Here is a 17,546-nt window from a genome sequence, read left to right on the forward strand (position 1 = left end):
AATTAAAAATAAATAAATAGAATTGAGAGACAAACTCAGAAAAACTTCAGAATTGTCAGATAAAAAGGCATAATTACAAATAAAATAAAATAAAATAAAATAAAATAAATTGAGAGACAAACTCAGAAAAAAGTCAGAATTTTAAGGGAAAAAGGCACAACTACAAATAAATGAATAAATAAATAAAGACATTGAAAGATAATATTTAGCTTACTTGGCTCTAACAGAAAGCCATCTATCATTTTTAAAACTATAAAGACAAACCGCACCGATGCATCCTCAGGCAGAGAATTGAAAGTCAGAATTGTGAGATAAAAAAGGCACAACTACAAATAATAAAATAAAATAAAATAAAATAAATTGAATTGAGAGACAGAATTGTGAGATAAAGGCACAATTACAAATTAAATTATTATTAAATAAATTTAATTAAATTAAAAATAGAACTGAGAGACAAACTCAAAAAAGTCAGAAATGTGAGATAAGAAGGCACAATTGCAAATAAATAAATATTAATAAATATATTTGAGAGACAAACTCAGAAAAAGTCAGAATTGTCAGATTAAAAGGCATAATTACAAATAAATAAAATAAAATAAAATAAAATAAAAATAGAATTGAGAGATAAAGTCAGAAAAAAGTCAGAATTGTAAGAGAAAAAAGGCACAATTAAAAATAAATAAATAGAATTGAGAGACAAACTCAGAAAAACTTCAGAATTGTCAGATAAAAAGGCATAATTACAAATAAAATAAAATAAATAGAATTGAGAGACAAAAAAGTCAGAATTTTAAGGGAAAAAGGCACAACTACAAATAAATGAATAAATAAATAAATAAAGACATTGAAAGATAATATTTAGCTTACTTGGCTCTAACAGAAAGCCATCTATCATTTTTAAAACTATAAAGACAAACCGCACCGATGCATCCTCAGGCAGAGCGCACAATATTGTCTTTAAAGTCAGCTATGTAAATCAAATGTCATATTCGAACAAATCTGCATTCCTCCCTGCCTCTGAAAAGCTGAGCTGTGCATAAAAACGGAAAGAGTGTCCCAGAATGCAGCCAGGTCACGTGACTCCAGCCAAGCGACAAGGCCACCCCTGAAACATTTTAGCTGCTTCCCATAGGGCTCAGTGTCTGATCCTCTCTTGCCCCGCTCATTTATCACCCCAGACTGTAGGTAATCGCCTCCTTCGCAGCCCTGCTCTTGATATCCCGATCGTATCTCCCTCCGGTGAACACAGGAGAGACACCCACGCCGCTAAACAAGCCCTGTGCAATTTGAAGGCAAACCTGCGCCGAGATGTTTTCCTCCATCTGCTTTTGGACGCCGGCCGGCCGCTCACGGAGATGAGTGAGCGCTCCCAAACAATTCCCATGAGATGCAGCCCCATACCGAGGCTTAAATAAACACATTACACACACAAGTTTGCAATTATTTTCTCCCTTCACCTCAAGCACACACACCATTGCTTTATTATTTCATAGAGCCTCGTCTCAACGGGACTTGTTGTTTTAATATCGGAGGTTTCCGACCTTTTTAGCGCAGAGCCCTGCAGCTTGTCGTATTGACCCCACGCTCTTTGCGCTGACCTTTATCTCTGCTCTCCCGCAGGTTCACCCTTTGTTGATGCGCGAGCGGCGCTCGGAGTCGCACAGGAACAAGCTGCTGCGACGGACGGTCAGCGTGCCTGTGGAGGGGAGGCACCATCCTGAAATGGGTGAGTCACACACGTGCCGTCCTGCTGCTTCTATTTCTCCCCTTTTGAGGGTTAAAATTATATAAAAGTCATTGTATAATAGATTACATAAGGCAAGACACCCCAGATGAATGAAAATAAATTAGTATATATATGAATTCCTCAGTTGATTGATAAGCTTAAAGGGACAGTTCACCCAAAAATGAAAATTCTGTCATTAATTACACACCCTCATGTTACTCCAAACCTGTAAGACCTTTGTTCATCTTTGTGACACAAATTAAGATATTTTTAAGGAAATCCAAGAGCTTCTGACCCTGCATAGACAGCAAAAATATCTTAATTTCTTAATATCTTAAGAAAGAACAAAGAAAATTATGGAAGCCTGTTTCCACCAAGGAAAAAAAAGATAAACAGTTCTAACTTTTTTCTCACTATTCTTACTTCCTTTTTATTATGAGAATTATGAGTTTATTTCTAATTCAGACATTGTTTCTCACAATTCTGAGAAAAAAGTCAGAATTATGAGATATAAAGTCAGAATTTTAACTTTTTTACAATTCTGACTTTATTCTCGCCATTCTGACTTTCTTTCTCACAATTTTGACTTTTTTCTCAGAATTATTTCTCAGAGTTTATTTCCTAATTCAGACATTGTTTCTAACATGTCTAAGAAAGAAGTCAGAATTATGAGATTTGAACTAATAATTCTGACTTTCTTTTTTCACAAATCTGACTTTTTTGCTTTTCTGACTTTCTATCTCACAATTTTGAGGAAAAAAAATCTGAATTATGAGATGTGAACTCAGAATTCTGACTTTCTTTTTCACAATTCTGACCCTTTTTATTGCCATTTGGACTCTCTTTCTCAGAATTAGGAATTTATTTCTGATTTTAGACATTGTTTCTCACAATTCTCAGAAAGAAGTCAGAATTATGAGATGTAAACTCAGAATTCTGACTTTCTTTTGCACAGTTCTGGGCTTTTTTTCTCACCATTATGACTTTCTATCTCAGAATTATGAGTTTATTTCTCAATTCAGACATTGTTCCTCACAATTCTGAGAAATAAGTCAGAATTATGAGATTTAAACTCAGAATTCATACTTTTTTTCTTGACATTCTGACTTTCTATCTCCCAATTTTGACTTTTTTCTTAGAACTGAATTTATTTACTAATTCAGACATTCTTTCTGACAATTCTGAGGGGGAAAAAATCTGAATTATGAGATGTGAACTAATAATTTTGACTTTATTTTTTCACAAATCTGACTTTTTTCTTGCCTTTCTGACTTTCTATCTTACAATTTTGAATTTTTTCTCATAATTATGAGTTTATTTCTTAATTCAGACATTGTTTTCCTCATTTCTGAGTAAAAGGCAGAATTATGAGATGTGAACTCAGAATACTGACTTTCTTTTTCACAATTCTGACTTTTTTTCTCGCCATTTTGACTTTCTATCTCACAATTTAGACTTTTTCCTCAGAATTATGAGTTTATTTTCTTACAATTCTGAAAAAGAAAACAGAATTATGAGATGTGAACTCAGAATTCTGACTTTCTTTTTCACAATTCTTGACTATTTTTCTCACCATTCTGACTTTCTATCTCAGAATTATGAATTTATTTCTCAATTCAGACATTGTTTCCCTCAATTCTGAGTAAAAGGCATTATTATGAGATGTAAACTCAAAAATTCTGACTTTCTTTTTCATAATTCTGACATGATATGTACACAATTCTGACTTTTTTCTCGCCATTCTGACTTTCTATCTCACAATTTTGACTTTTTTTCACAGAATTATGGCTTTATTTCTCAATTCTGACACTGTTTCTCACAATTCTGAGAAAAAAAGTCTGAATTATGAGATGTGAACTCAGAATTCTGACTTTCTTTTTCACAATTCTTCACTTTTTTTCTCGCCGTTCTGACTTTCTCTCCCAGAATTATGAGTTTATTTCTCAATTCAGACATTGTGTCTCACAATTCTGAGAAAGAAGTCAGAATGAGACGTAAACGCAGATTTCAGACTTTCTTTTTTTACAATTCAGACTTTTTTGTCGTCATCCTGACTTTCTATCTCACAATTTTGACTTTTTTTCTTAGAATTATGAGTTTATTTCTTAATTCAGACATAGTTTCTCATATTTCTGAGAAAGAAGTCAGAATTATGAGATGTAAATTCAGAATTCTAACTTCATTTCACACAATTCTGACATTTTTCTGAGTTTACATCTTACAAATATGTGTTTTTGTTTGGTTCCACTGCAGAATAAAAAATAAAAAAGCTCATTTATTTCTCATTTTGAGTCACCTCTCCACCATTTAGATTTTTTTGTTGTTGTTGCTGAGCTAGTTGCAAGGCATTGCATACTTATAAAATGTAGTGATTTAGCCAAAGTAAGGCTTAAAGCAGCTTTATTTTGCTTCCGACTGTTGTGACGTCCTTCTTCTACTCGGTTTGATGCGTTGACATCTCTAACAAACCGCCTACACTCTTAAAAATAAAGGTTCTTTATTGGCACTGACGGATTCATATAGAACCTTTAACATTTATAGAAATATTTAATTGCACAAAAGGTTGTTCAAAGTGACTAAGTAAGAAAAAGTTATTTTAAGAAAGGTTCTTTGTAGAACCCAGGTTCTATAGCATCACTGCAAAAAAACTTATTTTGAAAGCTTTATTATTGAGAGTGTAGCATACACCTGGTGAATGTGTCATCCAAGCGAGGTGTTGAGCGAGGTGGCCCTCTGCTGATCATTCCAGACTCCTTCTGCAGTTTCCGTGACAACGATTTGGGATTCGCACAGTTTCCAAGAAGCTGCCCACAGCTATACAGTCACATGAATGTAAGCTATGCTCTGAGCGACACAGGGGCTCTAAACCACCATATGCTTTCCAGAACGACAGGCCTTGAGGAAGACGAAATATTGAATGGAATGGATCTCATGAGAATGGTGTTAATTAGCTGACATGGCGTGCTATTTGAGGGGGTAATGTTCAGTGAAGTATAGATTCATTCTTCACAACAGAATGACACGATGACCTATTTTGAAGTGTCTTTTCCTCAGGGTGCTTCTTGCTTAGTTTGCACTGTGTGTAGACTTTCAGGATGAGACTGCTTAACTCTATTCCAAAACCCCGGCTGTCTGCTGTTTAAACACTGCAAATAGCATTTTATTTTAATTAGTGTGGTCATATATTTGGTCTAAAGATATCTAAGAAGCCTTAAAGGTGAAATATCATGAAAATCTGACTCGTTCCATGTTTAAGTGCTATAATCGGGGTCCCTGGTGTATCTACCAATTTAGAAAATGTAAAAAAAAAAAAAAAAAGGGACAACCCAGTAACTGATGTGTGCACTTATACCCTATATCAGAAGTTTAAACTAATATGGTTTAAACCGCATGATTTCAATGGCATAGACATGATAAACAAGACCAAACGGTTGTTTTACAAGCTGAAATATATGGACTCATATGGAACTATTACAGAAGATTCAAACGCTCACTGATGCTTCAGAAGGAAACACAATGCGTTCAGAGACAGGGGTGAAAAAATTTTGAATTTGAAAATCAGGGTAAATTTTTACTTATTTTGTCTTCTGGGAAACATGTAAGTATCTTCTGAAGCTTCTGAAGGGTAGTATTAAATGAAAAAATGTGATATTCAGGCAAAATAAGAAAAATTTACACATCTTCATTCTGTCCAAAAGTTTTCACCCCCTGGATCTTAATGTATCGTTTTTCCATCTGGTGCATCAGTGAGTGTTTGAACCTTCTGTAATAGTTACATATGAGTCCCTCAGTTGCCTCAGTGTGAAAAGATGAATCTCAAAATCATACAGTCATTGTTGGAAAGGATACACATAAATGCTAAAAAACCAAAGAATTTGTGGGAACTGAAAGAGTTTTCTGAAGAACAGCGGGCAGTTTAACTGTTCAGGACGAACAACTATCACTAAACAAAAAAACACAGCTGTGGATCATTCAGGTTTAAACAAAGTATTAGGAATCAAGAGTAAGTAAACTTTTGAACAGGGTCATTTTTATAAATTCAACTATTGTTTTCTCTTGTGGACTATATGTAAATGTCTTCTATTCAGTATGTTCAGGACTAAATAAAAAAAAAATATCATGCATTTTGTATGATCCCTCTTAATTTGGTAAAATAATGAGCATTTTGCAGATTCTGCTAGGTGTATGTAAACTTTTGACTTCAGCTGTATATTACATATTGTAAAAGGGGGCATACTAGGTCTCCTTTAAAACTTTTATTCATATTTCTGATTATTTAAAACTACGTTTACCTTGACTCCACCATTTTGCCCAAAAATGCTATCTAGTGCACTAAGTTTAAGAAGAAAAACTTTTAATTTTACACCAGGACTGTTTGTTTACTCTCCAGAGAGTTAAACTTTATAACAGTAATTTAGTACAACAATGGTTGTATTGCATAATACACCTCATATAATAGATATTGGTATCATTTTTTAAGGTGAAGTGTGTAATGCACCAAACAAAATTTCACATAATTTTCAAATGCTATACCCGCATTTGAAACATGCAGTTGGTTAAACTTGAGCCAAAAGTTGGCATGTCAAAGCACCCAAACAAACAGAGCAACACTGTAAACCCACCAAAAAGAAAAATCATCCAACACCTGGTGTACTTATAATCATTCCTGCACATTAAAGTGATACACAAAGTGTTTTAACATAAAAAATTGCTCGCTTCACCTTTTAGAGTGATTTGGCTTTAAGCAAGTCATATGGTCAAAAGCTATTAGCTAAGATGCTCTCAAACTAATTAATTGAAAAGAAAATCCAGAAAGCATCTGTCTGTGTAGTCGAAGTTATATCTTTGGAATTAGCATACGCTCACCGAGGCAGTCTATTTGTTTTTTGTGTTGCCTAGGGCGTCAGAATTAATTGAAGACTAAGTAATAAACAAGCACTTAATGCTTTGGTTTAATTTTGGTTGTTAATTGCAATTTGCGCTTGTAAGCAAATCACCACTGCAGTGGCGGTTCTTTGTGTGGCGAAATTTGAGCTTTGGCAAGATTCAGGGTATAAAATCACATTCAAGGTGTTTATGAGAAATAGTTCAGCCAAAAATGTCAATTTGATGAACATTTACTCACCCTCAGGCCATCCAAGATGTAGATGAGTTTGTTTCTTCATCAGAACAGATTTTTGGTCCTTTGCAGTGAGTGGGTGCTGTCAGAATGAGAGTCCAAACGGCTGATAAAAACATCACAATAATCCACAAGTAATCCACACAACTCCAGTCCATCAATTAACACCTTGTGAAGCAAACAGCTTCATATTTGTAGTAAACAAATCCATCATTAAGATATTTTGAATGTCTTCCGACTAAAATACATCATTATTTGTTCTCTCCAGTAAAAAAGTTCTCATCCGAATCAGGAGAATCAACTCTTGAGACCAAGCACTGTTTACAAGCAAAAACAGTCCAGAAGAGCTTTTTGGGTGGATTTTGATGTGAAAGGACAACAGAAGATGGACTTTTTCACTGGAGGAAGTGTGGTTATGGATTATGGACTGCAATTTTGGCCAGAAATGATGATTTAAAGTTAAAACGCCTTAATGGTGGATTTGTTTATTACAAATACACAGTATTTCACTTTACAAGACATCAGTTGATGGACTGGAGTTGTTTGGATTACTTGTGGATTATTGTGATGTTTTATTCAGCTGTTTGGACCCTCATTCTGACGGAACCCATTCACTGCAGAGGATCCATTGGTGAGCAAGTGATGTCATACAGATTTTGTTGGTTAGAATAGATCTTAAATAGAATCTGCTGGATAATTAAAAAAAAAAAATTCACTCAAAAAAACAGAGATGTAATGATACGATAATATTGCGATTTGAAGTCCGATATACAATATTTTTTGATATTTTATTTTTTTAAAAAGACAAATGACAAATTGGGGGGGGGGGGGGAATTAAAATTTTGTACAGTTTAAAGTTAAATTCTTCTTCTATCTAATGCACTTTAAAGGGCCAAATTAAAAGCTCCAACCCATGTTCTTAAAGGTGCCATAGAATGCATTGATGCAATATTTTAAATTGTTCTCTGATATCTACATAGAAGGTATATGGCATAGGAAAGGGCAAAAATTCTCCAGAAACGGTTTTACAAGTCCATTTACAACCCTAAGATTTATCCCTAGAATTAAATGGTCTGTTATTGCCTTATTTGGAAGATTCGTGAATATTAATGTTGAGCTCTGCTCTGATTGGCTGTTTCACAGAGCTGCTCATCTCAATAGCTTGCACATGAAGGAAAATATATATTTAATTATAGAGCTCTAGCTGCTTTTAAAATGCGGTTTGTTGAATCTGACGTTTTGAATCTGCAACATTTTACTCTCACTATTGTGATCGCATGTGCTCTGTGTAAAGTTATACTGCAGCGACACAAATACTTACCACACAAGTTTAGATGCTTGTCAGTGATGCTCAGTCATCAATCATCAGTGTAGTCATCTCTCCTTTTATGTGGTAAGTGGAATCTTATGTACTGCAATGTAAAAGGCTAGCGCTAGCATTAAGCTAACCATGTCCCTTCAATGGCTTGCCTTATTTTACTGATGTACTGAAGTTAATGATGATTGGCTGATGCAAATGTTGGGGGCGTAACTATTAACGATCGTGACTATTGTGTAATAGTCAGTGTTATGTTGGAATTGACCTATTTTTCAGTGGTCTTTTGCAAACATTTATATAATAAGGAGAAAATGGTGGTGTTTGAGACTCATGGTATGTCATGTCCATGTACTGAACTGTTATTATTCAACTATGCCAAGGAAAATACAGTTTTCATTCTATGGCACATTTAACTAAGAAAATGCAAGTCAGAAAAAAGTCATTGACTTGTACCTGAACTTTAAAGGGGACTCAACCCGCTTTTTATTTGTGATTTACTGTCTCAGTCTAAATTACATTCACACTGGTGTGAAGCCAAACTAAGTAGAATATAATAATAACAATAGCAACAATGACAGTAATAGCCATATATTGTAAACAGTTGCACTGCAAAATAAGTGAAAATGAATATTTCATAGGTATATTATTATGCTTTACACTACAGTAGGGAAATTACAATACTTCTTTCCTAATTTCTACATTTAAGTGATATTTTGAATTTGGACTGCAGTAATGTTACCAAATTAACCCACTTCACCCCTTAACCCACCCCTAATTCATACTGCATTCAGCTTTTATTTTGACGGAAACCGCAGTAGAGCTTTTATTTTGAAGGAAATCTCCAGCTTCAGTAAAAGCAGGCTTACAAAAACTCATCTCACTAGAAATCTAGTGCAATGCTGTAATCATCTGAAAAAAAAAAGCATAACTGGTTGCCGTTGCATTCCCAAATGCGTGCTAAACTCACAGAACATGCAATAAATGAGTTCACTGCATTCATTCACAGTTTTGGGGGTAACGCATTACAAGTAACGCAAGTTACGTGATAATATTACTTTTTCCAAGTAACTAGTAAAGTAATGCAGTTACTTTTTCAAATAAATACTGCCAGTTACTTCCCCCCCCCCCCCCCCTTTATAGATTAAAAGGTTTCCTGTCCCCATGTTGAGAGAAATTGTGAGTAAAATGTTAATTTAGTTCTAGAATAAATGTAGACATGCATTAATTAATCTCACTCACTAAAAAAAAACAGATGAATAAAAACAATGAAATTCAACGCAAACCTGCAATAATTAAATATGTTAAATACAAATATCCTTTATGTATTCAATCCCATTTTATAAACCAATGTCTTTGCTGCCAACCACCGATGATCCAATTCATCCATACTAATAAGCAAAAATTACTAAAAATAATATAACATTTGTTTTCCTTTTTTTTTTTTTATTGCTGAAGAGTTGACATTTTTTCCTGTGCGGTCTACTGTACAGACGTGAATTTACTTTTCTCTAAGCCTGAGGCTTTTGGTGTAAAAACGGCTTTTACATTTGCCAAAAATAGAACTTTTTATATTAAAAACAAACAAGCAACCCCTGCCCAGATTTAAAAAGTAACGCAAAAGTAACGTAACGCATTACTTTCCATAAAAAGTAACTAAGTAACATAGTTTGTTACTTTTTAAGGAGTAACTCAATATTGTAATGCATTACTTTTAAAAGTAACTTCCCCCAACATTGTTCATTCACTGTTTTCAGTTTTAGTTCATTTGCAAGATACTGTGCCAAACGCAACTTTAAAGTTCTTTTATGTTAGAATAAGAAGTTAAAATATATTATAAAAACTACTCTTCTGGCTGTTTTGATATCGTCATGTGACCTAGATGCTATTGCGATATCACAATATTGATATCATGACATCCCTGCTCAAAAATTATTTACTCACCCTTATGTATTATATTTGTCTCTTCTGTAAAGTAGGAGATGTTAGGCAGAACATCCAAGCTGCTGTCTGTTGGATCTCTCAAATCTCATTGCACCAGTTTATAAAAAATGCAGTTGGTTATTGCAAATAAACACTTTAAGTATTTACAAGACTTTAATGGACTACTTGTGTTGTGCTTTTATTGTATTTTCTTAGGCGGTGTAAATACCCATCCACTTGAATTGTGTTGTAAAAGCTGCTTGGACATTTCGAAGGTCTTTTTTTACGACAGCCAAGAAGAATATAATACAGCTTTGGAAGCACTTGAGGATGAGTAAATGATGACAAAATGTTCATTTTCCGCCTTAAATAAATAATACTGTTAATAGTAATGGTTAAAATTAAATTTCGAAGCACATAACTGTAAGAAATTACATCTTGACAAAAACCCGACTTGACAATACCCGGCACTGGCTATTATTATGAAAATAGTTCTAGGCTAAATGAATTACTGTGATGTGGCAAGATATATAGTCACATGAGAAAATGAGTCACATTAATGAATAAAATTCCCTTTATTTGGGATGGCAGAGCATATTGCTCTCAGCTAACTAACTGCGTGTGACTGGGCAAAGATTTTGAAACGAGGCATTAGTTAGTGTATTATGCAGATGTCTTCATCATAGTGCACAAAAGGAATTCGCTTTTTAAGGGATCGTTTACCCACAAATGAGAGTTGTGTCATTATTTACCCATCCTCATGTTGTTTCATAAACCTGCATACTGTAATTCTGAAGAATTTATATTGCATACAACTATCAAGCTCTGAAGAGATAAAAAGGTACAAGTAGTCTGTACACTCTTGAAAAAAAGTACAAAAGCTGTCTCTGGGGTGATGCCTTTGTACCTAAATGATCCATATTGGTACATTTTAATACCTAAAGTGTACATATGTGTACAATTAAGTAGCGCAGGTTATATTCGTATAGCCAAAAATACACTGTATGGGGTCAAAATATTTTTTTTAATGCCAAAAACCATTAGGATATTAAGTAAACATCATATTCCGTGAATATATTTTGCAAATTTTCTACCGTAAATGTATCAAAATGTAATTTTTGATTAGTAATATGCATTGCTAAGAACTTAACTTGGAAAACTTTAAAGGTGATTTTCTCAATATTTAGATTTTTCTTGCACCCTCAGATTTCAGATTTTCAAATAGCTGTATCTCGGCCAAATATTGTCCTTTCAAAACAAACCATACATCAATGGAAAGCTTATTTATTCAGCATTCAGATTATTTCACTAAGCATATCTTTAATCAATACTTTAATCAAAAAATGTACCCTTATGCCTGGTTTTGTGCTCCAGGGTCACATATAAGTACACTTTAAAAAGGTACCATTCCAGTGACAGCTTTTGTACCTTTTTTTCTGAGAATGTACAGCTTATGGGTGAATGACGGATGAGGATTTAAAATGTGGAAAAAAATAAAACAGGCAAAAAAATTTAAATGTTAGTACTTTCTATACTTATTACAGTGTTGTGTATGTAATGCAATGATATTTACACAGAATGTAATTAACCATTTTTTTTGATGAATCAGATCTTTTTCCTCATGAAAATGTCATTCCTGGGTAACGTAATAAATTTTAAAATTAATTACATTTCTATCATTGTTGGCATATACAAATGTACTTATCTCCATATTTGGAGCTCAACAAACAATTAGTGCTCAGAAAACTACATTTTAATCACAATTAATATAATCAATTTGGGATTTCATATAGACACAGGCTCATTTTGGGCTGCTGCTAATTCAAAATTCAGAACCAAATAAAGAAAAAAACTGGAAAATGTTTAAAAATGTTTTCCAATAAAGTAAATAAGACTTGTTTTATCATTAACTCAACAAAAAGCTGAATTGTGTTATCTAACACAGAAATATGGGTTAAATGAATTGCCCGTGTCATTGTTAGCCAGAATGACATACTGTTAGACGGAATGACATTCTGCAATATTTTTCAGGATTACCATAAGAACCATCATCAGTATAATTTTTCTTTCCAACACTCAAATTTGTAAGTAAGATACACTTGACAGTTGCAAAACTCACAGTTTTTAATGATTTAAGAAAAGTACAACAGGCTTTTTGGGAACTGGTCTTGATTTGTAGTAGCTACACACAATAATAATAATAATAATAATAATAATAATAATAATAATAATAATAATAATAATAATAATAATAATGAGTATTAGATGCAGGTTGTAATCACACCAATTTCATTACAATCGTATTTTCTAAATATTACAGTAAATCTGTAAAATTATAATGCTTCATAAACAATGGCATAGTGTATGATGTGTAATAACACATTACACCGCTAAAACATTTAGGCTTATTACAAATGAGTGTGAACCTATTTTGATTAATATTTCAAGTTTGCTTGTTACTGACACATTATTGTTCCACTGAATCATCACCCTAATACCTTGCTCTCTTTTTTCCAAGATACTCAGCCCTAGCTTCTGCATCTGTGTTTATTCTGGCTCTGAACCGTCTCTGCCTCTCTTTATTAGAATTGACCTTAAAACACCAGAAGCTATACAAAAGTTTTAAAATGGGTAACACTTTATAATAACGGCACGCTATTAATCATTAGTTAAACATTAGTAAACAGTTAATTCATCATTTATAAAGCATTAAAAGACATTAATAAGCAGTTTATAAATACAGCTATAAATGCTTTATTCTTGATTTAAAAGCATATCTATAATGTGTTTAATAATTGTATTTCCATACTTTAATTTCATACTTGTAGGTAGGCTTATAAATCAAGCATTAAAGGGATAGTTCACCCAAAAAGGAAAATTTGATGTTTATCTGCTTACCCCCAGGTCATCCAAGATATAGGTGACTTTGTTTCCTCAGAAAAACACAAACGAAGATTTTTAACGAAAACCGCTGCAGTCTGCCAGCCTTATCATAGACGTGGATGGGCACCAGACCTTTAAAAGTAAACAAAAAACATGCACAGACAAATCCAAATTACACCCTGCGGCTCATGACGATACATTGATGTCCTAAGACACGAAATTATCGTTTTTTGTGAGAAACTGAACAGTATTTATATCATTTTTTACCTTTGATACACAGCAACATCCATCTGTCCTGTGCACGAGTTTGGCATCAGTCACGTCACATGTGCACGCGCTCTTTGTAGAATACGCAAACGCCGGAAGTGATCTTTTGCATGTACATGACACTCATTTTTTACACAGTGCACACAGACTGTGGGTATAGCGGTTATTCAAAATGGTAATTATTGCGCTTATCCCGATTGTTCAAACTGATTTAAAGCTAAAAGATTACGTTTGCTTGCGCAAACTCATCCGGGACTTTTCACTGATTTCCCCTTACGGCGTTTGCGTATTCTACGCTAGAGCGCGTGCTCATGTGACGTGACTGATGCCAAACTCGTGCTCATGGCAAATGGACCTGGCTGTGTATCAAAGGTAAAAAATGATATAAATACTGTTCAGTTTCTCGCAAAAAACGATCGTTTCGTGTCTTAAGACATCAATGCGTCATCACGAGCCGCAGGGTGTAATTTGGATTTGTCTGTGCATGTTTTTGTTTACTTTTAAAGGTTTGGTGCCCATCCACATCCATGATAAGGCTGGCAGACTGCACCGGATTTCATTAAAAATCTTCGTTTGTGTTTTTCTGAGGAAACAAAGTCACCTACATCTTGGATGCCCTGGGGGTAAGCAGATAAACATCAAATTTTCATTTGTGGGTGAACTATCCCTTTAAGAATTTATAGCTGCATTTTAAATCGTAAATTTATTAATGAATTAACTGTTTAATGATGCTTAAATAATGATTAATAACGTGTAGTTATTATAAAGTATTACCAAATGTGGATATATTAATAATAATGATTACATTATTCATGATTTGACCATTAACATTACAAAAGTTCAATTCAATGATAATTAAATGTGAATCATATGAAATCAAGATGAATGACAGCAAAAATACGGCAAAAAACATACAATTATGTAAATAATGTTAATGTTAATAATATAACTTTAATAACTATACCTAAAAGTTTACAAATGTTAATTAAAAACTAGATTGTTATGCCTATGTCATTCTGGATAACGGATGACATGTCCTGGCTAACAGAGTTTTTTTGTTATCCAAGAATGACATGTTGTTATCCAGGAATGACAAAACAAATATTTTTCTTTATAATCAGGGGATTATAATCAGACACTAATTTAACCACCTATGGAAAACTACAACTTAGCCATCATCGCTTCAAGGTAATCTTTTAGATCAAATAGATAGTTTTTTCATATAAAAACATTATAAATAGTTTGTCAGTGTTATCCAAAAGGACACATGATATTGCTACAAAGTGCATCAGTGACCGAAAAGGTCAAAATATCAACATTTTAAGAGACGCTTACTCACCTTTGCACTTGTTCTGGTGCTCCTTCAGGGTCTTCTTTTTGATACAATATTATGTCACATGACATACCACAATGCATTATGGTCTAAAATGGTCATTGGTGTCTGTTATCCAGGAATGACATTACAGAAATCACAATTTGGGGACAAAAGTCTTTCTGTCATTAAAATGTAATTAAGCTCAGTATTATAACCATATTTGCAGGTATCGTTTAAAACATCAATACAATTATGCCCAAGTAGATTTTAAATATTTTTATTTTTATTATTTACATTTTTATTGTATTTTTGTACTCAGATTTTAAGCCGGGACAGTTACCCGGAATGACGTTTTGGGACTTTTGAGCTCAATAGTTCCTTAAAGATTAATTATTTATAATGAATTCTCACAAGAGTAATTAAAGAGGGGAAAGTTGAGTCATTTAATGAAATGCATTTAAAAATGTATACATTTTTAATATTATGAATATGCTTTGGACACCAGAATTGACATGCCACGTCATTGACCCACATACACTGTATTGAGAGTCTTATGAAAGTCATACGATAGCTTAAAGACTGAAATATTTAAGTTGAGTATATTCTGCTCCACCAAAGCCTTAAAACCTAATGTGATTGCATTCAGATTCAACAAGCTAAATGCACATTGTTTCTTGAGCAGCAAATCAGCATATTAGACTGATTTCTGAAGGATCATGATGCTGAAAATTTAACTTTGCATCCCAGGAATAGATTACATTTTAAAATATATTCAAATAGAGAACAGCTGTTTTAAATTGTAAAAAATATTTCATAATATTACTGTTTTTACAGTATTTTTTATCAAATAAATGCAGCTTTGGTGAGCAGAAGAGACTGCTATTACAGTTTTTTACAGACGCTAGGACACATTTCTCAATACTTAGGTCACTTCTGCAAAACTCTTGACACAGTGAGCACAACAGAAGTCTATGTGGGCTAAACTGAGGATCAATTATCATTGTTTTGGCACAAAATGCATTCAATGACTACATCTCTCAAATTTCATGAATTCTTTTCTCACTCAGACACAACAACTGCCAAAAATCTTTGTACGTACAGGACATTTTGCACGTGCTTACATACTGTTTTCAAAACTGTTAAACTTATGTTCAAAACAATAACATAATGCAAAACTGAATAAGACAGCAAAATTCAACAGCAATATTTTATTGAAACATTTTCAAATCTAAAAATGCGAGTAGATTAGCATTACTATTGTATCTGTATCAGTGGATGGTGTGTATACAAATTCTTGTATTTTGGAATTACTTAGTGCAAAAAAATAAAAATAAATAAACAACATAAAATATTGAGGAATTCTGCATCATGTCTGATTCATTCCAGTAACATATATTGCAGTTATAAACAATATATATTGCAATTATAAACAGAGATGTGTCCTTGTTTTACACAAGAAAACTCACTGTTGTTAGTGTTTTTTAGCTCATTGTTTAGTGGGTGACAAAGTGTGTTTGTCGGCTGTCAACCTTTGCTAGTGTTCTGGAAGAATGAGTTTATTTGAGACCTGAATAAAGTGTTTTGGTAGTTGTAGTGCATTTTGAATGTGAAATGAACTGCTTTGCCAAGCTGAAAGTCGGTTAGGAGAATTGTGTGAAGAGTTTTGCAAAAGTGACCTAAGTATTGAGAAATGTGTCCTAGCGTCTGTAAAAAACTGTAAATAAAATAAAAAAAATCTTACTGACCAAAACCTTTAAATGGTACTAAGTGTATTTGCATTATTTTTTATTTAACTATTCCTTTAATTAAATGGCATTTTTGTCTTCATTACACTCTAGATATGAAGGTATAATAATAAAAAGTCTTTACTTTTTTTTTTTTTTACTTCCATTTTCTGCAACATTATAACAAGTAGAATCAGTGCTTGTTTTCTAATCAGTTTCTTTATGCTTTTTGCCTAAATGATCCATATTGGTACATTAAAGGTACATTTTAATAAATTTAGTACATTTTAAAGTGTATATATGTCACCCTGAAGCACAAAACCAGTCTTAAGTAGTGCAGGTATATTTGCAGCAATAGCCAAAAATGCATTGTATGAGTCAAAATGATCAATTTTTCTTTTATGGCAAAAACCATTAGGATATTAACTAAATATCATGTTCCATAAAGATAGTTTCATAATATTACAGTTTTTATTGTATTTTTTTATCGAATAAATGCAGCTTTGGTGAGCAATAAAGACTGGTTTAAAAAAAAAAAAAAAAAAAAAATCTTACTGACCAAAACCTTTGAATGGTACTAAGTGTATTTGCATTATTTTTTTATTGAACTATTCCTTTAAAATCTTTGCTTGGGCCATTTTCTGCAGGGCAACATTATAACAAGTACAATCATTGCTTGTTTTCCGATCAGTGCCTAAATGATCCATATTGCTACATTAAAGGTACATTTTAATACCTAAAGTGTATATATGTGATCCTGGAGCACAAAATCAGTATTAAGTAGGTATATTTGCAGCAATAGCCAAAAATACATTGTTTGAGTCAAAATTATTCATTTTTTCTTTTATGGCAAAAACCATTAGTATATTAAGTAAAGATCATGTTCCGTGAATATATTCTGTAAATTTTCTACCGTAAATATATAAAAACTTAATTTTTGATTAGTAATTTGCATTGCTAAGAAATTAATTTGGACAACTTTAAAGGCGATTTTCTCAATATTTTTGAACTATTTCTTTAATTAAATGGCATTTTTGTCTTCATTACGCTCTAGATATGAAGGTATAATATTAAAAAGTCATTGCTTGGGTAATTTTCTGCAGGGCAACATTATAGCAAGTACAATCAGCGCTTGTTTTCTAATCAGTTTCTTTACGCTGAACTCACAGCCATAATCTTACTGCTGATGTGCGTTTAAATGCGCTCTGAGTTCTGGATTTTGTTACAAAGCAGTGCAATATCTGGCCAGAAACATCTACGCTTACATTTGTACA

The 17,546-nt window shown here is 33.0% G+C and overlaps 1 protein-coding gene across 1 annotated transcript in view; it reads left to right on the top strand.

The window, feature by feature from the left end:
• The window catches only part of LOC141342549 (ras/Rap GTPase-activating protein SynGAP-like), an 81,248-nt gene that overhangs the window by 49,923 nt on the left and 13,779 nt on the right, over positions 1-17,546 (top strand). Inside the window, exon 3 of the mRNA XM_073847019.1 lies at positions 1,621-1,726. Coding sequence (XP_073703120.1) covers positions 1,621-1,726 — 106 coding nt within the window. The remainder of the gene's footprint in view (positions 1-1,620; positions 1,727-17,546) is intronic.

This window comes from Garra rufa, chromosome 9 (genome assembly GCF_049309525.1).
Source record: "Garra rufa chromosome 9, GarRuf1.0, whole genome shotgun sequence".
Lineage (NCBI taxonomy): Eukaryota > Metazoa > Chordata > Actinopteri > Cypriniformes > Cyprinidae > Garra > Garra rufa.